This window comes from Myxocyprinus asiaticus, chromosome 26 (genome assembly GCF_019703515.2).
Source record: "Myxocyprinus asiaticus isolate MX2 ecotype Aquarium Trade chromosome 26, UBuf_Myxa_2, whole genome shotgun sequence".
Classification (NCBI taxonomy): domain Eukaryota; kingdom Metazoa; phylum Chordata; class Actinopteri; order Cypriniformes; family Catostomidae; genus Myxocyprinus; species Myxocyprinus asiaticus.
Window position 1 is genome coordinate 9185113 of NC_059369.1, and position 26260 is coordinate 9211372.

Genomic DNA, 26260 nt, shown 5'->3' on the forward strand with positions numbered 1-26260 from the left:
AAAGGAGTTATATTTTGGTCTGTTTCTCACCCAAACCAACCGGATCACTTCAGAAGACATAGATTAAACCACTGGAGTTACTTTTTTTTTTTATGGATTACTTTTATGCTGCCTTTAACTGTTTTTTTGGAGCATTAAAGTTTGGTCACCATTCACTTGCATTGTATGGACCTACAGAGCTGAAATATTCTACTAAAAATCTTCATTTGTGTTCTGCAGAAGAAAAAAAGTCATACACATCTAGGATGGCATAAGGGGAAGTAAATGATGAGACAACTTTCATTTTTGGGTGAACTAATCCTTTAAACTTACTTGGTTTTCTTCAAACATTACTTGTTTCATATTTCATCTCAAGCATGCTCTAACTAGTACACTAACTTTTGAAAATGGAAATGACACCACAACTGTGGGACAGTCATAATTGTTGGAAAATTGATCAAATAATTTTTCACACAATACACATAACAACAGTTTATTTATTTCACTCTTTGTTTAGATTATTATTGTTTAAGACATGTGATCATTTGTATTTTTATTATAGATTTTCTAAGTTTTATATTGAAAGTCTGGGTCGGGGATATGGCTAAAACAGTCAAATCTGTCCATAAAAGGCATTTGAAAAGTATCAAAAGTATAAATATTTCAGTTTCAGTAATAATACTATAAAGTAAATAGTAATTCATGTGCATCACTTATTCATCTACAGTATGTATAGACAGTACCTTGCAGTACTTTCTGTCTGTCAGTCTGTCTGTCTGTCTGTCTGTCTTTCTGTCTGAACGAGCAATTAAAATCAGAAAAGGAAAATGGAGTTAACAGCACGCCAATGTGAACATCAAATCTCTCCACTTTCCCTGGTATTCCTTTGGAAGCATGGGAAATATCCAACCATGTGTGTCACATCTGCCACTGTTCTGTCTGTTTGGGTGTCTCTCTTTCTGACACATAAACCCAAATGTCTCGTTTTGTCTGAAAGCCTATTTCAAAAGAGCAAATCTCTACATCCAAAGTGGATATGAACACTCCTGCTAAAAACCAATGTCTGATCATTAACTTGGATCAACCATCAATAATTCTAATGCATACAGTTTAGGGACTTTACAAACATGATTTCTAAAGAAGTAAACATTTTCAAGCAAGTATGTAAGCCTTTTTTATAATTACATAATCAGATTTGGAGGCAGTGAAGCATTTCGTTTTGATTCAGAGGAGAGCACATGAGAAAGTACATGGAGATGGACGCCCTTAACTATTAAAATAACTTTTGTACATCTGTAGTTTGTGAGTGTTTGTGCATTTAACGTGTATTATGTATTACCGACTGCTTTGATTGGCATCTTGTCTAAAAGGAAACTAATGAGCTGTAATTTTAGGTTCATACCTCCTCCACTGAGCCACTTTTACAAGCTCCCATTCTGCCTGTATGGCACAGTTTTCTCAGACCTTGTTCAGAATACTGAAGCAAGGACTCTGCTGTGGCCTATACCATTATTTGCACTCTTCCATACTCTCACGGTGTCTTTTAGGACAAATATGAGACAAACAGAGCAATGCTTTGACGAATATAACATTACAAGGAGAACACTGTGCATGTGTGTATTGTGTGTGTTCGTTAGACAACTACCAGAAACAATAAACCATTCTGTAAGCAATCTGTGTTGACATGTAAAACATGAAGAAAAGAAAAAAAGCTTAGAAGTATAGAGTCATATTCTCATATTCGTTACAAATGATTTTCAACTTCATGGAAAAAGGCAAACGATTCAGTGGTGAATGTACGCCACCTAGTGGACGATCCTGGATGTGCATTCACAGAAAGTTATTTTCATGGATACCAGTAGATGGCAGTGTAAGTACATGGTAAGATACAGTCATGCAGTTCACTCAAGAGATAGGAGACTGAACATGGTAAAATTACGTCTCATACCAATGGAGAAGTGGCAAAAATATTTGGACACTTAAGTGACACTGTATGAAATGTATGAACTTTACTGCATTACAAACAAAGTTCATACAGTTAGCAGAGTAACTAAATGTAGGTGTTCATCACATTAGTTCATCACATATGTGGACATACTCCACAAAGTCTGACAACCAGAAAGTGTCCAAATAGTTTTGTCTCATTTTTAACCTCTTATGTTCTGCAGGGTTTTTGGGCTGCCGCATGAAAATGTTCACGCTCAAATTTAAAAGCTCCCTGTTCACACATACATTGGACTAATTTCATAAAAATGGTCTCATTTTACAGATAACCCCCTATATTTTAAGAAATTATTGAAATAATTAAAGCTACACTATGTAACTTTTTTTTTTCTTAAAAAATTACTTCCCAGACTTCATATTTTTTGCCAGACTATGGAAATTACTTCCCAGACTTCATATTTTGTTGTAAACATTGGATTATTTATCCAAGCAAGCTAACAAACAAGTAAACAAGTAATTTCTTTAACTAATTTTAAAGCTAATAACCCAAGGTAAGATTTCATATAAAGTTTGAGGCTGTTTGGGGATTACAGGTCAATGGTCAGCACAGAAAAGAGATGTTTGCATTTTATGCCTTATTGAAATAAAATTTCACTTTGTGATATATTTTTTAAATAATTTAAAATGTGGTATTGTGGCAAAAAAATAACTGTACAGTCACCTTCCTGAGACTGAGAGCTTTTATTTGATATATGACTTGTCTATTTAAGTGTTATGTGAAAGACTTTTATATTCATTTTTAAAATGTCTACAACATAAACTCTAGGTGGGGGCAATTTGCAACACAAATAATTTCAGGCCTAATTTTGTTACTTTATGTAACTAAATGCAAAAGTGATGGGGTTCTCTGAAAAGTTCAGATTCTAAGCTTTCAAATGATCCCACATATGCCTAACTTATGCAGACATGGACTTCAGGGTGTTAAGTGTTAAAATGGCTTGACATATAGCACCTCCTCACGGACCGCCGGCTGATCCTATTTACATTCGAAATGTATTCATTTATTTATTCGTGAAATGTTTTGCTTGAAAACTGAGCATGTACACATTGTGTTATTATTATTTTATTTATTTATTTCATATAATGCAAATAAGATTGCATTATATAAAACACAAAGTCAGGCATTTTCAAATGTGGCTTAAAGGGATAGTTCACACAAAAATGAAAATTCTCTCGTCATTTACTCATCCTCATGCCATCCCAGATGCGTATGACTTTCTTTCTTCTGCTGAACACATACAAAGATTTTTTAGAAGAATATTTCAGCTCAGTAGTTCATTTCAATGCAAGTGAATTGTGGCCAGAACTTTGAAGCTCCAAAAAGCACATAAAGGCAGCATGAAGGTAATCCATAAAACTGCAGTGGCTTAATCCATGTCTTCTGAAGTGATCCAGTCGGTTTTGGGTGAGAACAGACCAAAATTTAGCTCCTTATTTACTGTTGCAGTCTCTAGGCACAATCATGATTTCGAGCTTGATTACACTTCCTAGTGTGACGCATACGCTAGATGGCCCTATAGGAAGTGTAATCAAATTTGAAATCTTGATCACCAAGGAGACAAATTACATTTTGGTCTGTTGTCACCCAAAACTGATTGGATTGTTTCAGATGACATCGATTAAACCACTGGAGTCATATGTATTACTTTTATGTTGCCTTTATGTGCTTTTTGGAGCTTCAAAGTTTTGGTCACCATTCACATTGTAAGAACCTACAGGGCTGAAATATTCTTCTAAAAATCTTAATTTGTGTTCTGCTGAAGAAAGAAAGCCATACTCATTTTAGATTGCATGAAGGTGAGTAAATGATGAGAGAATTTTCATTTTTGGATGAACTATCCCTTTAAAGGTGCACTCAGTAACTTTTAATGTATGTTGTATTGGACTTACAGTGACACCTAGAGGCGTGGATGATCATTCAAACATAATAGTTTTCAGTTACAGATGCCATTGTAAAAATTCACTATTCACAGTAAACCAGGATTAATTTCATCCATGAATGAAAGTGTCCAATAACAGGGCGGTAACTGAGATTAAGTGAGTAGTATTCAGCCGGTCATGTGATTCAAACATGGCTGCCCCTATAAATGGACCCTCTCCATGTGGAATAAAATAAAAAAGCTTTTATAAGGTCACTAATATGAATGGAGTCTCCATCTCATGTGAGTGCCCATGATTTAAACATATGTTTCAAAATTATTATCAATTTCCTTAGGAGTAAAACATTTTAGAGAGTAAAATATTACTGAGTGCACCCTAAAGTGCCCAAGTGCAAATACTTTTTTGGGGCTGCTTTATTCCATTCTAGGCCTATGGCTATTATGAGTTTAGTGCCTCTGCAAAGACTGAAATGACCTGTGACTGTCAGATTGTTGTCTTAGAAACAAGTGGTGTTCACCGTGTTGCTACTATGAAGTTATTTTTGGTGGAAATATATATACAGTTGTGCTCAAAAGTTTGCATACCCTTGGAGAATTGGTAATATATGTACCATTTTTAAAGAAAACATGAGTGAGCAGGCAAAACACATTTCTTTTATTTCTTATGGGATTCATATTCAACTGTAGGTTATAACAGAATGGCACAATCATAAAACAAAACATGGCAACAAAGAAAAAAAGTCTGCATACCCTTAGTTCTTAATAATGTGTATTGTCCCCTTTAGCATCAATGACAGCATGCAGTCTTTTGTAATAGTGGTCTATGAGGCCCCAAATTCTTGCAGGTGGTATAGCTGCCCATTCGTCTTGGCAAAATGCCTCCAGGTCATGCAAAGTCTTTGGTCATCTTACATGAACCGCATGTTTGAGAACTCCCCAGAGTGGCTCGATGATATTAAGGTCAGGAGACTGTGATGGCCACTCCAGAACCTTCACCTTTTTCTGCTGTAACTACTGGAGGGTCATCTTGGCCTTGTGCTTAGGGTCATTGACCTACTGGAAAGTCCAAGACCGTCCCATGCGCAGCTTTCGTGCAGAAGAATGCAAATTGTCTGCCAGTATTTTCTGATAATATGCTGCATTCATCTTACCATCAGTTTTCAAGATGATATTTCACTAAAGGCCTTGTTGACCCCTCTCCAAACATAGCGCTTATGGTTGTGACCATAAAGCTCTATTTTGGTCTCATCACTCCAAATTACAGTGTGCCAGAAGCTGTGAGGTGTGTCAAAGTGTTTTAACTGGGCTTTTTTGTGGCATTGGCGCAGTAAAGGCTTCTTTCTGGCAACTCGACCATGCAGCTCATTTTTGTTCAAGTATCGTCGTATTGTGCTCCTTGAAACAACCACACCATCTTTTTCCAGAGCAGCCTGTATTTCTCCTGAGGTTACCTGTGGGTTTTTCTTTGTATCCCGAACAATTCTTCTGGCAGTTGTGGCTGAAATCTTTCTTGGTCTCTCAGACCTTGGCTTGGTATCAAGAGATCCCCGAATTTTCCACTTCTTAATAAGTGATTGAACAGTACTGACTGGCATTTTCAAGGCTTTGAATATCTTTTTATATCCTTTTCCATCTTTATAAAGTTCCATTACCTTGTTACGCAGGTCTTTTGACAGTTCTTTTCTGCTCCCTATGGCTCAGTATCTAGCCTGCTCAGTGCATCCACGTGAGAGCTAACAAACTCATTGACTATTTATACACAGACACTAATTGCAATTTAAAAAGCCACAGGTGTGGGAAATTAAACTTTAATTGCCATTTAAACCTGTGTGTGTCACCTTGTGTGTCTGTAACAAGGCCAAACATTCAAGGGTATGTAAACTTTTGATCAGGAACATTTGGGTGATTTCTGTTATCATTATGATTTAAAAAGGAGCCAAACAACTATGTGATAATAAATGACTTCATATGATCACTATCCTTAAATAAAAGACATTTTTTTTTGCACAATCAGTCATATTTTCAAAATTAATGCCAAAATTTCACAATTTCTGCCAGGGTATGCAAGCTTTTGAGCACAACTGTACACACTGGTGGCCAAAAGTTTGGAATAATGTACAGATTTTGCTGTTTCGGAAGGAAATTAGTACTTTAATTCACCAAAGTGGCATTCAATTGATCACAAAGTATAGTCAGGACATTACTGATGTAAAAAACAGCACCATCACTATTTGACTAAAGTAATTTTTGATCAAATCTAGACAGGCCCCATTTCCAGCAGCCATCACTCCAACACCTTATCCTTGAGTAATCATTCAAAATTGCTAATTTGGTACTAGAAAATAATTTCCCATTATATCAAACACAGTTGAAAGCTATTTGGTTCATTAAAAGAAGCTTAACATTGTCTTTGTGTTTGTTTTTGAGTTGCCACAGTATGCAATAGACTGGCATGTCTTAATGTCAATATTAGATCAAAATGGCAAAAAAGAAACAGCTTTCTCTAGAAACTCGTCAGTCAATCATTGTTTTGAGGAATGAAGGCTATACAATGCTTAAAATTGCCAAAAAAAACACTGAAGAGTTCATACAAAGGTGTACACTACAGCCTTCAAAGACAAAGGACAACTGGCTCTAACAAGGACAGAAAGAGATGTGGAAGGCCAGATGTTCAACTAAACAAGAGGATAAGTACATCAGAGTCTCTAGTTTGAGAAATAGACGCCTCACATGTCCTCAGCTGACAGCTTCATTGAATTCTACCCGCTCAACATCAGTTTCATGTACAACAGTAAAGAGAAGACTCAGGGGTGCAGGCCTTATGGGAAGAATTGCAAAGAAAGAGACACTTTTGAAACAGAAAAACAAAAAGAAAAGGTTAGAGTGGGCAAAGAAACACAGACATTGGACAACAGATAATTGGAAAAGAGTGTTATGGATCTTAACCCCATTGAGCTTTTGTGGGATCAGCTAGACTGTAAGGTGCAAACTTTACAAACTTTTGGCCGCCAGTGTATATATAATAAAATCAGTTCTGAAAATACTGAATGTGAAGACAACACCATCAGCAACTCCAAAACATCAAACAATGATTACATTAAAATCTATTCTGTGACTGCAAACAGTAGAGAGCTGTATAACCAAACATTGGTACCAGCTAATTATATGAAATGTATTATAGTAGAGTGTTTATTGTGTTATGATATAATCTTTAAAGCTTTAAAAAATAATAATTTATAGGTAGCAGCCATAACGGTTTAGATTCAGAATTTCATTTAATTTAATTATCCAAATGAATTGTACGTAAATGGATTGAGTACATTTGAGAAAAAAGTCAATATTTAATGGGGGTAAATATTGCCCTGTAATTTGCGTAAAAAATAAAGTTTGTAAAAAATTCTGAAGCTGCACTAGTCTGTAAATTGTACTGGAAAGTTCCAACAAAATGCTGTAATGTGTAGAATTTCACATTGACCCTATGGTAAATTTCTGCAATAACTGATCCTGTTTAAGTGTTCAAAGTGTATGTTTATGTTTTGTGACAAAATGATTAACAGAAACAAAGACAATAAGAGCTTGTCTTCACCCGAGACCTAACACATAATCCAAATAACATCTTTCAGCATCTAAATCATTGCAATGTTTACATAGTATTAATGTATTGCATATGGTGCATTTTTTTGTAGTTTCCTTTACACTGATGCATAATGTGATGTATTTGCACCTATATATAGTGTGTGCACCATTATTACCAGAGGTGAGTCATTCCTGCCATTCATGTCTTAATATTTAGGTTAAAATATCAAACTCATAAATATATTTACAAACGTACTAATTTCTAAAATGAAAAACTGGCTATTTATGTAGAAATATTACAAATTCATTGTTTCACCTTTCTCTATTTTTTTTATTTTATTTTTATGTTTTTAATAAACCATGTGGGAATATTGTTTGAACTGTGATTTAAAGGAAACACAAACATTAAAAACAAATAGCAATGGATTTGATGAATTCTGTGATGTTTTGTGGTATTTGTTGGTTTGTCTCACTCTTAAACATTCCACGTTGTTTGATAAAATTACTGAAATTGGTATACTGATATAAAAATTATGGTTAAAAATACTTAAAAATGACACCCTCGTGTGAGCAGTAATTCGTCTTTGTATTTCTATTAGGTCCCATCCTGTTAATTTTCTTGTAGCTATTCTGTACAAAAGATTTTAACAAATATGTTTAACAAATATCCAGATTTGAACAAATGTGTCTTAAAGCCTGCTACATCGTTTTTATGAAATACTTCATTAAATAACAACAACACAAACGCATTTTTATTTTTAAAGTTAACTACAGAGCTTGAAAATGTAGCGACTACACAACAGGAATGAACTGAAGTGAATCAATAGTGAGTGCGCGAGATCAAGTGCACATAAAGTGGCACCGGGCAACCAAAGGGTGACAGCACAGATCAAGCGCAGTTCGTGCATCTGAACTGTCACTCTTTGGCTGCCCGGTGCGCACCTGATCTCGGGGCAGCGGAGATGCTCGGAAACAAACTGCGGCTTCTCGAGTTACCGCGCGCGCGATCGATGACTGGCGTGAGAGGCCCGCGCGCCGGGCGACAGTATCGCGTTGCGCGCGCGGTGGGAGACAGAGTATCGACGCGTGACTGATCGCGATCATAATCACACTTCTTCTCTTATCATCTCCGTGTGCTGAATAAAACATACCGCTTTCCTGCCAAGAGCAGTCACCCCGAACAAACTCATTCAAGTTCATTTCAAACACTGAGAAAACAGAAAAAGAATGAAAGCTGAAATGGGCTCAGTGACTGTGTCTTCCCTGTTATGCGTTGCCTTATAAACTCTCTTACGTTCAAAAAATATATAGGTTATGCTTATGTTATAATTCTTGTTACAATTTCTACACTGAAAAAAAAAAATAGTAAGATTGGCTTAATTTGTATTTAGCAAATTTTTGTACACAGTTTTTCTAAGTAAATCTTAATGGTATAAACTTACATAAACTCTACTAAACTTGATGACATAATATTGATTAAAGTGAGTGAGTACATTTAACTTAAATATTTTAGTAAGTTCAGTAACTTTCATGGACAAAAATGGCATACAGTACATAATGGTACTTACATAAACTTAGCATGCATTTACAGTAGCTTGCCTGTTTTACTATGTAGTGTATGAGACAGCATCACCTTACATTTCAGACATTAGTATGAAAATACAGAGCTGTGCATGCACAACACTTGACAAGAGAAAATGAACTTCAGACTGCATGCACAAAATAAAACATTACCAAACGTAACAACAATGCCCAGTGCATGCTGAAAAACACATGCTTTGAAGCGTTAAGTTTACTTATTTTATTTACCTGTAAATTTTACTCAGATTAGCAAATAAGCATAAGGTTTGCTACTATATTGATACATGATGACACATTGTAAAGATTAATCATAATTAATATTTACTTATAAGGTAGAGCATTCATTTGTACATGTTTGAATGTAGAATTTACTTAACATTTTTATGTTTGTGCTTAAACTAACTTATTCAATGTAGAAAGTACTTAATCATTTTTGTTATATTTATTTCACCACAAAATCATTCTTTTCAGTGCAGGATTATGCTCAGCAAGGTACTGTTATTGAAGGAAACTTAGCTTACATAAACTTTTAATTTTCATATTTTTAATCTTCTTTTACATTCTTGATACTATCTTACCTATTTCTGTAATTATATATATATATATATATATATATATATATATATATATATATATATATATATATATAAAGGATTGAATATTTTAAAGACAAACAACTAATACCACAAACGTCACAGACTTAATAAAAGCAAATACTCATTGATGTTTGGATAAAAGTGCTTTGCAGAAATGAAAAGTTCCATTCTAAAATGTGAAAAAGTTCTAGCATCATCTGTTTGCAGATGCTATTTGGTTTGATATTTTGTTGTCTAATGCAATGACATTCATACATTTTTTAATGTGAACAAAATATCCAAATATTTCTAGAGCCACTGTATAAGCTGTTTTTTTTTTTTTTTTTTTTTTATTGCAAAACTGTCTGGTAGATTTGTTTGTTAATGTAAAAAATGTGAAAATGTAAAACAAAAATGCATTTGACCCTCACCTAACATTACCTGGAGTGACTGTGGTATTTTAGTATAAACTATGGTGAATTACCATGGTGAATTATTGATTCTTAAAACAGACTCATTGAATTCTGTCTTATTTAACATGTAAAATATTATTTTTATGCTAATTTAGCTCAAATAAGAGCACTAAACATAGTAATACTGCAGTGTCAAAATAAGTTTGATTTTAATTCACATCTATTTCTGGAGTAGTAATGACTTTGAGCATTGTGCCATCAATGATCTGCCTTAAATTTCTAAACGTCACAAAAGTGAATTTTTCAAAAGTTCATTAAATACCTTTTTTAGACTGTGCCATAGATGGGTTGTTTGAGATATTACCTTATGCATTGCTTTATTGGAAAATTACTGCAAAAACATGCTGTCAAGCAAGTCAAAAAGATAGACTAGTATTACTAATAACACAACTACTAATACACAACAAGGAAAAAGGTCTTTCTATCATGCAAGAATTCCATGTAAAGTGCTAAATATTTATGTTTTAGCTTCAAGTGTAAATATCATATTGTGTGAACAAACCATGATCCAATAGACACTCAAAATGACCTGTAGTGGGAAAAGCAACAACCCAAACATGTCCAAAACATTGCAGAGCTAAGCCTTTAAATCACCGGCTCATGATAAGATCTTAGGCAGAAGCGTCACCTGTAAGTCATAACTAGTATTCGAAGCCTAAGGCTTGCCACACACAGTATCCAGGTGCAGAGGCCCAGGGGACAGAAGACTTCTGACTACTGCAGGATATGCGTCCAGCTGTTGGACAGGGAGAACTAGAGAAATGCCCCAATGTTCAACTCAGGAGCATGGAAAATGTCCTCAGTCAAGTATGGTAATTAAAGGAATATACCGTGTTCAATACTAGTAAAGCTTGATTGACAGCATTTGTGACAAAGTTGATTACCACAAAAATATTTTTTATTTAAAAAATTGCTGCTACTTAAGGGGAATTACAGTGGAAGTGAATGGGGCCAGTCGATAAAAGCTAAAAAATGCACATGCTTTCTAAAGTATAGACACAAGACGTAAACATTATAAATGTTAACATGATTTTACTGGGATAAAATTGCTTACTAACCTTATCTCTGTAAAGTCATATCCAATACCAGGACTACAGGGTTAAGTTGTCATGACAATGATTTTGTAAAATTGGATAAAACTTTATACAGACAAGGTTAGTAAGCAATTTTATCAGAGTAACATCATGTTAACATGTATAATGTTTACGTCTTGTGGCTATACTTTTGAAATTGTGTATTTTAGCATTTATTGACTAGCCCCATTGACTTCTATAGTAAATGCCTTATTGTAAATGTGAATGCTGTTTTCCTGTGTAAAACTTGCCGCCACAATATACTTATAACAAAATTCCATCAAATTGAATTAAGTAATCTTTAATAAAAAATAAAATAAACCTAAATATTTTAAGTTTTATTAAATGTAATGTTGTTAAATATTTTAGTTAGTTTTGATAGAAGTTTGTCATAAAATTCTAATGCATGAATCTTAAAAAATAGGATAAAATAAAATGACCCAACTTAAATCTCTGTTATTTGAGTTGAATTGTTAAAGAATTGTGAAGGACTACTCATTTCTAAGATTGTTCAGACAAAATAATTTGTAGAAGATAATGTACAATAATGGTGCAGTGGATATGGGGAGCTCTGTTGGAGCGAGGGTATTTTTTAAAATTATTCTAATTATTTGTATGGCATAAAATAATAATTAAAAATGGGCTAAAATATTTCTTTTGAGTGTAATTGCCAGGATGACCAACCCCAAAATCTATGATATTCTGGCCTCTAGAAATGGCTTGGGTCCCTCGTTCAATAGAAATCGATTTTTTTTTTAACCCGTTTTGTCTGTCATGGTTCTGATTGCTTTGAAAAGTAATGGCACACCCCTCCTCAACAAGCCAACCAATTTAAGGTATGATTCCTATATTTGGAACAATGGTGCAGAACGAGTTATCCACTTGAGTTTAATACTTCACTTTTGTATTCAAACAAACCCATAACACTAAGTATGAGCAACAGTAATAGTGATGCTTGCCTTAGCAAACGGCACCAATAAAAGCTTTACAATTTACACATCTATAAATCTTTTGTCATACAGATTTGTATTAAAATAAATTAAAAATAAATGCATAAACAAATATAATACTATAACAGTGGAACACAATAACACAAACTGATACATAGTGTTGGATTTTCACCATCCCACTGAATATTTAAGCAGCCTGACTGAGTGATTTTCTGAGACTGTCCTTTCAGGTCAAGTCCTGAGTTAACCCGCTTGTCGATATACTGTATATACTGCATACAAGTCACTTTATTACCATCATAAGCCCCTTTTAAATAGGGTTCCTTCTCATTTTAAAAGAGCATCAAATGCATACAAAGCAATTTTCACAAAAACTAAACAAATCTGAAAAAACGAATTACCGTTTAAAAGGCTCTGAGTGCGAGGGGTCAGTGGAGCCCATGGTGGAAGGCAAGGGTGTGAAGTGAAAGTCAGCACATCTGGTTACATTAATAATGCAGAGACCTTTAAACGGCAGTTTGTCACTTATTGAGTGCTGCCTGCTGAAATCTACACTGACACCCAAGCTGCTGCCAGGGGACTCTACCAAATGAGAGTCGGATGAAGGGAGGGGATGAGAGGGGGCACCAGACAGTGAGAGGGAAGCAAAGAGGACAAACAGCAACATGAAACGTTGGACAGATGATCACTCTTTTTGCTTTCTTTAGTCTGGAAATGGTTAATATCTGAAATAATCAAAAGGGTTACAGATGGAGGTTTGAATATCCAAAAGTTTATTAAGAAAAGAATTCAACTACTGTGTGCCTAAACAATAGTACATTTTTATGATTTCGAAACAAAACACAAAAACAAGCAAACAAAAAAAAAGTCTAGATGGAAACTTCTTTTCAGCTTTTCTTTGACCAGGCAATCTGAACATTCTCCTGCAAAATTGCACTGCCACCAGACAAAATGACAAGTGTACTGTCATGTAAATGTACAAGATTTACTTTGTTGCATGGCCTAATAAACACTTTAACATGTGCTGACAGTCAATGTGAGTTAAGCTCTTATTAAAGCTGGCTGAGGAGAGTCCCAGGAGATTGCCTGTACTTGAACGGTGTGTTACGTGATGAGGCTATTTCCCTGTGATGAGCGGGTTCCTCAACACCACGATGACTGAATCGCCTCTCAGGAACATCTTTGATATGTAGCGATCCTTGTTGACCGGCTTGGACTTCTTCTTGCCTTTGCCACTCTTGGGAACCTCTGTCCACATTTCTTTCACATTCTCCAGCACCATGTTACAGTGCCTGCAAATCCAGAGCACAAAAAAAAGTGAGGGTCCAAATCATAAAAAAGTTGTACAATAGATGCTGCATAAAGTTTATTCACCTTGCCCTCTTGTGTTTAAATAAGATTTGTAACCGGATTTATTTTTCAGTGTACAGTCACAGTGTAGGGAAGATTACAAGTAATTAACATGGTTTTACAATGGCAATTCAATATTTTATATATATATATATATATATATATATACACACACACACAGTTGAAGTCTTAAGTTTACATACACCTTAGCCAAATACATTTCAACTCAGTTTTTCACAATTCCAGACATTTAATCGTAGAAAACATTCTCTGTCTTAGGTCAGTTAGGATCACTACTTTATTTTAAGAATGTGAAATGTCAGAATAATAGTAGAGAGAATGATTTATTTCAGATTACATTCATCACATTCACAGTGGGTCAGAAGTTTACATACACTTTGTTTGTATTTGGTAGCATTGCCTTTAAATTGTTTAACTTGGGTCAAATGTTTTGGGAAGCCTTCCACAAGCTTCTCACAATAAGTTGCTGGAATTTTGGCCCATTCATCCAGACAGAACTGGTGTAACTGAGTCAGGTTTGTAGGCCTCCTTCCTCGCACATGCTTTTTCAGTTCTGCCCACAAATTTTCTATCGGATTGAGGTCAGGGCTTTGTGATGGCCACTCCAATACCTTGATTTTGTTGTCCTTAAGCCATTTTCCCATAACTTTGGAGGAATGCTTGGGGTCATTGTCCATTCGGAAGACCCATTTGCGACCAAGCTTTAACATCCTGGCTGATATCTTGAGATGTTGCTTCAATATCTCCACATAATTATCTATTTTGTGAAGTGCACCAGTCCCTCCTGCAGCAAAGCACCCCCACAACATGATGCTACCACCCCCATGCTTCACGGTTGGGATGGTGTTCTTTGGCTTGCGAGCCTCACCCTTTTTCCTCCAAACATAACAATTTAACTGGCCATAATGTCCATTGTTATTTCATTAGACCAGAGGACGTTTCTCCAAAAAGTAAGATCGTTGTCCCCATGTGCACTTGCAAACTGTAGTCTGGCTTTTTTATGGTGGTTTTGGAGCAGTGGCTTCTTCCTTGCTGAGTAGCCTTTCAGGTTATGTCAACATAGGACTCGTTTTACTGTGGATATAGATACTTGTCTACCTGTTTCCTCTAGCATCTTCACAAGGTCCTTTGCTGTTGTTCTGGGATTGATTTGCACTTTTTGCACCAAAATACGTTCATCTCTAGGAGACAGAATGTGTCTCCTTCCTGAGCGGTATGATGTCTGCGTGGTCCCATGGTGTTTATACTTGCGTACTATTGTTTGTACAGATGAATCTGATGAAAATCAAAAGAAATCAGCCAAGACCTCAGAAAAAAAAAATTGTGGACCTCCACAAGTCTGGTTCATCCTTGGGAGCAATTTCCAAAATGACTGAATGTACTAACAATAGTACGCAAGTATAAACACCATGGGACCACGCAGCCATCTTACTGCTCAGGAAAGAGACGCATTTTGTCTCCTAGAGATGAACGTAGTTTGGTGCGAAAAGTGCAAATCAATCCCAGAACAACAGCAAAGGACCTTGTGAAGATGTTGGAGGAAACAGGTTGACAAGTATCTATATCCACAACAAAATGAGTCCTATATCGACATAACCTGAAAGGCTGCTCAGCAAGGAAGAAGTCAATGCTCCAAAACCACCATAAAAAAGCCAGACTACAGTTTGCAAGTGCACATGGGGACAAAGATCTTACTTTCTGAAGAAATGTCCTCTGGTCAAATGAAACAAAAATGTAACTGTTTCACCATAATGACCATCGTTATGTTTGGAGAAAAAGGGTGAGGCTTGTAAGCCGAAGAACACCATCCCAACTGTGAAGCATGGGGGTGGCAGCATCATGTTGTGGGGGTGCTTTGCTGCAGGAGGGACTGGTGCACTTCACAAAATAGATGGCATCATGAGGAAGGAAAATTGTGTTGATATATTGAAGCAACATCTCAAGACATCAGCCAGGAAGTTAAAGCTCAGTCGCAAATGGGTCTTCCAAATGCACAATGACCCCAAGCATACCTCCAAAGTTGTGACAAAATGGCTTAAGGAAAACAAAGTCAAGGTATTGGAGTGGCCATCACAAAGCCCTGACATCAATCCGATAGAAAGGTTGTAGGCAGAACTAAAAAAGCGTGTGTGAGCAAGGAGGCCTACAAACCTGACTCAGTTACACCAGTTCTGTCTGGAGGAATGGGCCAAAATTCCAGCAACTTATTGTGAGAAGCTTGTGGAAGGCTACCCAAAACATTTGACTTAAGTTAAACAATTTAAAGGCAATGCTACCAAATACTAACAAAGTGTATGTAAACTTCTGACCCACTGGGAATGTGATGAAAGAAATAAAAGCTGAAATAAACAATTTTCTCTACTATTATTCTGACATTTCACATTCTTAAAATAAAGTATTGATCCTAACTGACCTAAGACAGGGAACGTTTTCTGTGATTAAATGTCAGGAACTGTGAAAAACTGAGTTTAAATGTATTTGGCTAAGGTGTATGTAAACTTCTGACTTCAACTTTACATATATTTTTTGCATAAATGTTGTATTACTTTTCTCCTGTGCATCTCTCAATAACAGTAAGCTGTAGTTTAATTTGCCCTTTCTAAATATTTGATAACTGGACAAAAATTGTGCAGTTTCCTTGATCATCACCCCTTATAAATTGAACCGTAGTTTCTCATCAGGGGAATACCTGTCAAAAGCCTTGACTCGGCCCAGTAGCTTCTTGTTGTTGCGGCAGTTGATCAGAACTTGTGTGTTATTTTTCACAGACTGGGTGAGCACTGAAAGAGGGCCGGTGTTGAACTCTTCCTCCTCTCGCTTCTGCAGCTCCTCGGGAGTCATCTCAGATTTGGGCTTGTTTAACAGACTCCTAATAAAACAAGTGCTCACGTTAGATGAAGATAAGTCAATTTACACTGCAAACAATACAGAGGTGTTGTTGAGCGAAAACCTGTCACAAATCTAATTAATTTATCTCTTACATGTTCTTCAGGAATAATAAATAGTGATAAATATTTACTTGTACAGAAACAAAGAGTCTACTGCAACCACAAAAGAACAACAAAATAGACATAATAACTGCCAATAATAAGTGACACAGATAATCTGACCACAAAGAGGAAAATAACGTTTGCAAAATAAACAAAAACCGTTTAGCTTTGTATTGATGTCGGCAGGAGAATCAGCAGTTTAACAGAAAGTTCATTGTGTCAGCTAACGATTCTCGACGAATGACTTTCTTCTGCAGCATTTTCACTACAAACCTGCTATTTCAATTCAGGTATAGTACTACTTAAGCACCAATCATAGTGTAATGTGTAAAGAAGAGTAAACTTACATGTTTTAATAAGTTTCGGCTTCTCGGATGTCTTCAATGAACTGTAAGCAGCAGCAACTCACAGGCGCCTCGCGTTTCCACAATGTTCATACTACTTCCGGGTCTGTACCGTCTTACTGAGAAACAAGTTCCGGATCAGAGAGTTAACTCTTGAAGTGCACTTCAGGAAGGGGACGCAACACGAAGAGTTGTTCCAAACAAAAGTAATAACGTTATTTTTTTTCACAAAGGGCCCTGTCACAAGACTTTTAATGAAGGGTACATTCAAACTGTGATGTCATGCTCCCTTCAGAGTGCCCAAATCAAGAGCTCTGTCTTTCGTAGTGAGTAGTTTATTTTATTTTTTAAATAAAATAATAATTGCATTTAGAATAAAATGTATTTATATACAATAAGAATAATAAACGATAAGAATTATTATTATCATCATTTTAAATATTAGATTTCAATATTATCTTTTTTTTTTTTTTTTTTTTTTTTTTTTTTGTAGCTTCCCATAGGGGTCCTGGGTTTAATCAAGTAAAAATAAAATATAACTAAAACTATCTCTCTCTCTCTCTCTCTCTCTCTCTCTCTCTCTCTCTCTCTCTCTCTCTCTCTCTCTCTCTCTCTCTCTCTCATTCTCTGTCTATATATACATATCTGCTCAAAAGTTTGCATACCCTTGGAGAATTGGTAATATATGTACCATTTTTAAAGAAAACATGAGTGAGCAGGCAAAACACATTTCTTTACTTTCTTATGGGATTCATATTCAACTGTAGGTTATAACAGAATGGCACAATCATAAAACAAAACATGGCAACAAAGAAAAAAATGAAATGACCCCTGTTCAAAAGTCTGCATACCCTAAGTTCTTAATACTGTGTATTGCCCCCTTTAGCATCAATGACAGCGTGCAGTCTTATGTAATAGTTGTCTATGAGGCCCCAAATTCTTGCAGGTGGTATAGCTGCCCATTCATCTTGGCAAAATGCCTCCAGGTCATGCAAAGTCTTTGGTCGACTTGCATGAACCGCACGTTTGAGATCTCCCCAGAGTGGCTCGATGATATTAAGGTCAGGAGACTGTGATGGCCACTCCAGAACCTTCACCTTTTTCTGCTGTAACCACAGGAGGGTCAACTTGGCCTTGTGCTTAGGGTCATCGTCATGCTGGAAAGTCCAAGAGCGTCCCATGCGCAGCTTACGTGCAGAAGAATGCAAATTGTCTGCCAGTATTTTATAATAACATGCTGCATTCATCTTGCCATAAATTTTCACAAGATTCCCCGTGCCTTTAGAGCTCACACACCCCCAAAACATCAATGAGCCACCACCATGCTTCACAGTGGGGATGGTATTCTTTTCACTATAGGCCTTGTTGACCCCTCTCCAAACATAGTGCTTATGGTTGTGACCATAAAGCTCTATTTTGGTCTCGTCACTCCAAATTACAGTGTGCCAGAAGCTGTGAGACGTGTCAAGGTGTTGTTGGGCATATTGTAACCGGGCTTTTTTGTGGCATTGGCTTCTATCTAGCAACTCGACCATGCAGCTCATTTTTGTTGAAGTATCATCGTATTGTGCTCCTTGAAACAACCACACCGTCTTTTTCCAGAGCAGCCTGTATTTCTCCTGAGGTTACCTGTGGGTTTTTCTTTGTATCCCAAACAATTCTTCTGGCAGCTGTGGCTGAAATCTTTCTTGGTCTACCTGACCTTGGCTTGGTATCAAGAGATCCCCGAATTTTCCACTTCTTAATAAGTGATTGAACAGTACTGACTGGCATCCTCAAGGCTTTGGATATCTTTTCCATCTTTATAAAGTTCCATTACCTTGTTACGCAGGTCTTTTGACAGCTCTTTTCTGCTCCCTATGGCTCAGTATCTAGCCTGCTCAGTGCATCCACATGAGAGCTAACAAACTCATTGACTATTTATACACAGACACTAATTGCAATTTTAAAAGCCACAAGTGTGGGAAATTAACCTTTAATTGCCATTTAAACCTGTGTGTGTCACCTTGTGTGTCTGTAACAAGGCAAAACATTCAAGGATATGTAAACTTTTGATCAGGGCCATTTGGGTGATTTCTGTTATCATTATGATTTAAAAAGGAGCCAAACAACTACGTATGTGATAATAAATGGCTTCATATGATCACTATCCTTAAATAAAAGACCTTGTGTATATATTAGTGCTCTCAATAGATTAAATCGCGATTAATCTCAGATTTTAAAAGTGCTGATATTTGACTCTATATATATACTTTCCCTGTCAGAATGCATTTATTTAGTTCTTTGGTACTCTGGTACTCCACATTATGAAGACAGAAATTCACAAAAAAAGCACCAATTCAAGTAACATAAAAAATTTACCAAAGTCTAAGTGTAACGTTGGGTCATGGAGAGGAAGAGAAAGAGAGGAGATGCAGGAGTAAATACTATAAATCCTTTGATAACAAACTCTGGAGTGGAACAAACAATAAAGCTAAACATCACAACAAACCATTTAACATAACACTTCATAAACACAACGTAACACTTCAAGGACTGACAAAGGAATGGACAAAACTAGAGGATATTTATACAAAAGTAGCTAAATGAGGGAATGGAAGACAGGTGAGGATAATAAGGAACAGATGGAAGTGATGAGGGCAGTGAAACATGGGAGATGTAGTCCAGAGGAAAACTTCAAAATAAGAGTCCTTGAAGAACGTGAGGGAGACAGACTGTGATGGCAGCAATGGATACAAAGTTGAAATTATGTTAAATTTGAGCAGAGCATCAAAAGACCCTCCATGATAGAACATGATGCGCTGCAGGCTTGTAAGAACTGACATGCTAATGTGATAAAATGCTGATTTACAAAAGACGCAAAGAACTTAACTTTTGTCACAAGTCCCATCAGCATTTGTTTTATAAGAGGTCCTCTCTCTAGCACGGACTCACTGTTGTGTGTTTGTTTGTAGTGTGTAACCGAGTGTAATGTCCCAGATGGACACATCGCAAGGGTTCTGCCCTCTAAAGGCCTCGATATACTTCCTACAAAATCGAAGAACGAACTGATGTGATGTCATTTAGAACAAAATCTGGCCAAAAAGAAGATGTTTTTGAGTTTGTTTCGGTGGTTCATAACAGCTCGGCGGGCGAACTTTTAGGAAAACTTCTGACCGGCGGCTAAACACCTTCTTACTGCCATTGGTCCACGTCATCGGTAGGTGTGACCTGGAGCTCCACCTACCTTGAGGCCAATGGCTAATTTCAGTCAAATGAACACATCGATGTACAGAGTTATTTGCTAGCTGGTGCAGATTTACCTACATCTGTATGATCATTCGCTCAGAGACATTTTCCAAGACCAAGTCATATGATTTTTTTTTTTTTTTTGTCTGCTAAAGGAATCATATCTTCTCAAATACTCTGAAGTGCCCATTCACTCAAGTGTCATCTGCAGCGAAAGCCATTTACACATCTGTCAAACGTAAGATATGCCTCTATCATCGTTTTATCTTTGTTCTGCACATTAACACTTTTATCACTATAACTTGCAACTGCGTTAGCTTGTTGTAGCCTGCATGCTAACTGCTCTTTTTTTCCAGCAGTACAGATGTCTGTTGTATTGTACTATAACAGGCGATTTAAAAGGAAAAATGATATTTAATCCCTTTACTATGATTTACAGTATACTAAATTCATTACTTTTATAATGCATGGATTTCAGGCTGGGAACTATCAATTTAGTTAGTTAGTTAGTGTCACAGTCTGTCTCCCTCATTCTCTTCAAGGACTCTTATTTTGAAGTTTCCCCCAGACTCCATTTCCCAGGATTCACTGCCCTAATCACTCCTATCAGTTCATCATCATCTGCACCTGCCTTCTATTCCCTCGTTTGTTTCTCAGTGTATAAATACCCTCTAGTTTTGTTAAGTATGGCGCCGAGTATGGCTGCTGTGTTGTGAGCTCCGGCACAACACTGCAGTTTTTTGTTTGTTTTGTTCACAATTCTATGTTTTTTTTTTTTTTTGTCTTGGATGTTGTCTGCCTTATTGTCTATGACAGACAAACACTTTTGGACATTGGTTCTGCAATAGCACACCGAAAACTGGACTTTAAATTCCTCAATGCTGACCCGCTATTTACAAACACGCCAGCAGAGCCCTTTGTCTGGGCAGCCCGGCTCTCCTGATCTGGAATTTCTCATGCTTCTGTGTCGACCATTCTGGCTACTGAGGGAATTCACAGCGGTCATTATCACAGCTGTGTAAATCCCCCCCACAAGCCGACACAGACCGGGCACTCAAGGAACTTTATGGGATTATAAGCAAGCAGGAAAGCCAATTTTAAATCAGTCGCACCAAAATACCACCAACACATCAGTTTCAACACACGAGGAGACCGGGTTTTGGACCATTGCTACTCTCCCTTCTGGGATGACTACAAATCCCTCCCCTGCCCACCATTTGGCAAATCAGACCACTCTGCTTCTGCCCGCTTACAGGCAGAAACTGAAACAGGAAGCAACCACCCTCAGAACGATCCAGTGCTGGTCAGACCAATCAGATTCTACGCTACAAGACTGTTTTGATTACGTGGACTGGGAGATGTTCCTGTCTGCCTCTGATGACGACATCGAGGTGTACGCTGATAGCGTAACGTGTTTCATCAGAAAGTGCGTAGAGGATGTTGTTCCGACCAAAACAATACGGATCTACCCCAACGAGAAGCCATGGATAAATAGCGATGTTCGTGCTGCACTTGATGCATGAACCGCCGCTTTTAATTCCAGGAATGTGGAGGAGCATAAACAAGCCAGTTATGCACTCCACAAAACTATCAGAGCAGCCAAACGCCAGTACAGGGACAAGATTGAAGGACAGTTTAACACCACCAACTCTAGAAGCATGTGGCAGGGAATTAATATCATCACGGACTTCAAAGGGAATAAAAACTCTGCCGTGAACACCGCTGCCTCTCTCCCGGATGAGCTAAATACTTTTTATGCTTGTTTCGAGGGAAATAACACCACCCTCACGGAGAGAGCTCTCACGGCCGAAGCTACAGAGGTTAGTTCACTCTCCGTCTCTGAAGCGGATGTAACCCGATCCTTCCGACGGGTGAATATCCGTAAAGCCGCGGGTCCAGACGGCATTCCGGGCTGTGTCATCAGAGCGTGCGCGAACCAACTGGCTGGTGTTTTTATGGACATTTTCAACCTTTCCCTCTCCTTGTCTGTGGTCCCCACATGCTTTAAAACATCCACCATTGTGCCTGTACCAAAGCAATCCAAAATCACTTGCTGAAATGACTGGCGTCCTGTTGCTCTGACCCCCATCATCAGCAAATGCTTTGAGAGACTAATCAGAGATTACATCTGCTCTGTGCTGCCTCCATCACTGGACCCATTGCAGTTTGCTTACCGCAACAACCGCTCCACTGATGATGCCATTGCATCTACAATACACACTGCTCTCTCCCATCTGGAAAAAAGGAACACTTATGTGAGAATTTTGTTTGTAGACTACAGCTCAACATTCAACACCATAGTGCCCTCCAAGCTTTATGTGGAACTCCGGGCTCTGGGCTTAAACAGCTCGCTGTGCAGCTGGATCCTGGACTTCCTGTCAAGCAGACGCCAGGTGGTTAGAATGGGCAGCAACATCTCCTCATCACTGACCCTCAACACTGGAGACCCACAGGGCTGTGTTCTCAGCCCACTCCAGTATTCCTTGTACACACATGACTGTGTGGCAACACATAGCTCCAATGCCATCATTAAGTTTGCTGATGATACAATGGTGGTAGGTCTGATCACTGACAATGATGAAACAGCCTACAGAGAGGAGGTGCTCACTTTGACATGTTGGTGTCAGGAGCACAACCTCTCCCTCAACGTCAGCAAGACAAAGAAGCTTGTGGTGGACTTCAGGAGAAAAGACAGAGAACACAGTCCCATCACCATCAATGGAGCACCGGTGGAGAGAGTCAGCAGCTTCAAGTTCCTCGGTGTCCACATCACTGAGGAACTCACATGGTCCATCCACACTGAGGCCGTTGTGAAGAAGGCTCATCAGCGCCTCTTCTTCCTGAGATGGCTGAGGAAGTTTGGAATGAACCGCCACATCCTCACACGGTTCTACACCAGCACTGTAGAGAGCATCCTGACTGGCTGCATCACTACCCGGTACGGCAATAGCACCACCCACAACCGCAAAGCCCTGCAAAGGGTGGTGCGAACTGCCAGACACATCATCGGAGGTGAGCTTCCCTCCCTCCAGGACATATGTACCAGGCAGTGTGTGAAAAAAGCTCGGAGGATCATTAGAGACTCCAGCCACCCGAGCCATGGGTTGCTCTCACTGCTACCATCAGGCAGGCGATATCGCAGCATCAGGACCCGCAGCAGCCGACTTCATGACAGCTTCTTCCCCCAAGCAATCAGACTTCTGAACTCTTGATCTCTCACGATCAATATACATCAGCACTGCACTTTATTAATCTTATTATCTTACACTGGACTGTCTTAAATTATATTCTCTCTTAACAACACACTGGCAACTGACTATCAACCGACAGCCTGAATGTCAATACAGTACAATACAACCTACTGTATATTTTATATATACAATATATACTAGTTTTATTGTATAATGTGTATTCTACATTGTGTGTATGTGTGTTCTATATTGTGTGTATTGTATACTGTATACAATACACACAATATAGAATATTGTACTGTATATTATTATTTGTATATTGTGTTGTGTGTAGGTACGTGTATATTAGATATGTAATTTGTGATGTGTAAATCTGTTTATTGTAAATTGGTATATGTCTCATCTATGTCTCATCACTGTCATGACTGCTATGTTGCTCGGAACTGCACCCAAGACTTTCACCCACTATTGCACTTGTGTATATGGTTGTGTGACAATAAAGGTTAAGTGAAGTGGAGTCTTGGTCAGTCCTTGAAGTGTTTCGTTATGAGGTGTTATGTTGTGCTTAGTTTGATTGTTAAAGATTTACTGTTTGTTCCAGCGTTTGTTCCACTCCAGCATTTACTATTGTTGAGCCTTTCTTATGTTTCCACTCCAGCGATTGTTCCACTCCTGTGATTGTCCTACTCCAACGTTTATAATTAAAAGATTAAAAGGAATCTACTCCTGCATCTCCCATGGCTCCGCCTTCTACGGCTCTGCCCTTCGAGCCTCCCATGGCTCCGCCTTCCACGGCTCTGTCCGGCGAGCCTTCCACGGTTCTGCCTTCCCTGGATCCATCTCCCATGACTCTGCCTTCCACGGCTCTGTCCCTCGAGCCTCCCATGGCTCCACCTTCCATAACTCTGTCCCTCGAGCCTCCTACAGCTCCGCCCTCCACGGCTCAGTCCCTTGAGCCTCTCACGGCTCCGCCTTCCACAGCTCTGCCCCTCAAGCCCTCCAAGGCTCTGCATTCCACAGCTCCACCCCCAGAGTCTTCCACGGCTCCGCCTTTCATGGCTCCGCCCCTAGAGTCTTCCACAGCTCCGCCTTTTACGGCTCCCCCCAGAATCTTCCACGGCTCCGCCTTCCACGGCTCCGCCCTCAGAGTCTAACACGGCTCCTCCAGCGGTTCTGCCTCCTGACCCAGTCCTTGCCCTGTGGCCGCTTCCCATGCCTCCTGACCCAATCCTTGCCCTGTGGCCGCCTCCCAGGCCTCCTGACCCAGTTCCTGCCCTGTGGCCGCCTCCCAGGCCTCTGGATCCATTCCCAACCCTGAAGCCGCCCCCCAGGCATCCGGATCCTTTCCCAGCCCTGAAGCCGCCCCCTAGGCCTCCTGATCATCATCCTTGGATCCTTCATCTTCTGCGTCATCATACCCTCCTCAAATGGGGGGGGGTTCATGACTAAATTCATTACTTTTATAATGCATGGATTTCAGGCTGGGAACTATCAATTTAGTTAGTTAGTTAGTGTCACAGTCTGTCTCCCTCATTCTCTTCAAGGACTCTTATTTTGAAGTTTTTCCCCGGACTCCATTTCCCAGGATTCACTGCCCTAATCACTCCTATTAGTTCATCATCATCTGCACCTGCCTTCTATTCCCTCCTTTGTTTCTCAGTGTATAAATACCCTCTAGTTTTGTTAAGTCTTGGTCAGTCCTTCAAGTGTTTCATTATGAGGTGTTATGTTGTGCTTAGTTTGATTGTTAAAGATTTAGTGTTTGTTCCAGCATTTGTTCCACTCCAGCGTTTACTATTGTTGAGCCTTTCTTCTGTTTCCACTCCAGCGATTGTCCTACTCCAACATTTATAATTAAAAGATTAAAAGGAATCTACTCCTGCATCTCCTCTCTTCCTCTCCAAGACACCCACATTACAGTTTGTATGTTTTAATCAATATAAAGATTTCTTTAATGTTGTTTTCTTTATTATGTCATTAGTATATCACGTTATCAAGTTTAATTGTTTTGATTTTGAATTACTTAATACTCATTTCAGTTATAGGGTCAGAATGCTTCAAAACTGTCTTCTTGAATTCATAATGATTTTAATAATATAAAATGTACAGTTCTCTTATTCCAAAAATATTGTTTTATATTTTATCAGTTTTTTGCAACACATTTCAAATTGTCACATGGCATTAATTGTAGTTTCCTACTGCTATCATTCCACAGAGCCATTTCCATGGACAATTAGTTGCATGAACAATCAATCCTCTGTTCTCCCACCAGCCTTTCTTTAAAATCAGAGTAATCTCTGGAAAATTCTGACAAGTCTAATAGGCAAGCGTCATAATTGTAATGCTACAGTCATATTCTGTCACTACATTCATTAGTATATATTAGACACATATTTCTGCTTCATATGTCATTTTATTGTTCCACTGTTTTCAGAAATTATACAGAGGTATTTTTTCACAAAATATTTAAGAATAACTCTTGAAAACAATGGAATAATATAATAACATATGAAGCAGAAATATATTTAACTATCTTTAACTGTGATACTGCGGCCATATTTTTTTACATCACGTCACGATTGTCAAGTTGAAGCTTTCATAGAATTCAGAGTTTAAAACTTTTAATTACAAGTTCTTAAAAGAAGTGAATGGCTTTTACTTGTCACAATCTTGTAATTACGGTAATTCAGACACCATAAAACATTTACATTCATTGTTTACTAAAACAAAGTAATTTTAAGAAGCTGAATATTCTGTAGATATAGACCTGCAGAAGAATGTTGATATGTGTATTAAGACATAATGCTCAGTTATCTTGAATATCATAATCCCAATTACAATAAATGATGCAATTATGATTACCAGAACCACTTAGTAGTAGGATGAACAATCAGATAAAAACACATCTCACTTTCAATGTGTTTTGTAAAAGTAGAGCAAATAAATGCCATTACCAAGTGAACTTTCTCAGACCCTTTGACACTTTTCAGATAACATTCCTATCATACAAACATATGTGCATGTTAATAACACAAAATAGATTAG

At 38.0% G+C, this 26260-nt stretch overlaps 1 protein-coding gene and 1 long non-coding RNA gene across 3 annotated transcripts; one reads left to right on the top strand and one right to left on the bottom strand.

Annotated features, from left to right (window-relative positions):
- Window positions 1–12843: 12843 nt before the first annotated feature.
- On the bottom strand, window positions 12844–16911 carry LOC127416781 (small nuclear ribonucleoprotein Sm D2). Its single transcript, XM_051656334.1, has 3 exons — window positions 16800–16911; window positions 16152–16331; window positions 12844–13383 (listed from the first exon to the last, which is right to left on the bottom strand). Coding segments are annotated over exons 1-3 (357 nt in total). The 5' UTR covers window positions 16802–16911; the 3' UTR covers window positions 12844–13208.
- Window positions 16912–16970: 59 nt separating this feature from the next.
- LOC127416784 (uncharacterized) lies at window positions 16971–25257 on the top strand. 2 transcript variants are annotated; one of them, XR_007893169.1, is made up of 3 exons: window positions 16971–17122; window positions 20180–20262; window positions 23874–25257. It is a non-coding gene; the product is annotated as an uncharacterized LOC127416784 (long non-coding RNA). The 2 variants fall into 2 exon arrangements; XR_007893168.1 differs by having other exon boundaries at window positions 25044–25131.
- Window positions 25258–26260: the final 1003 nt, after the last annotated feature.

Excerpts from the sequence above, each read along its gene's own strand:
- LOC127416781 (XM_051656334.1), bottom strand. Across the intron at positions 13,384-16,151 it reads CGAGTCAAGGCTTTTGACAG|GCACTGTAACATGGTGCTGG; the intron begins GTATTCCCCTGA and ends CTGGATTTGCAG.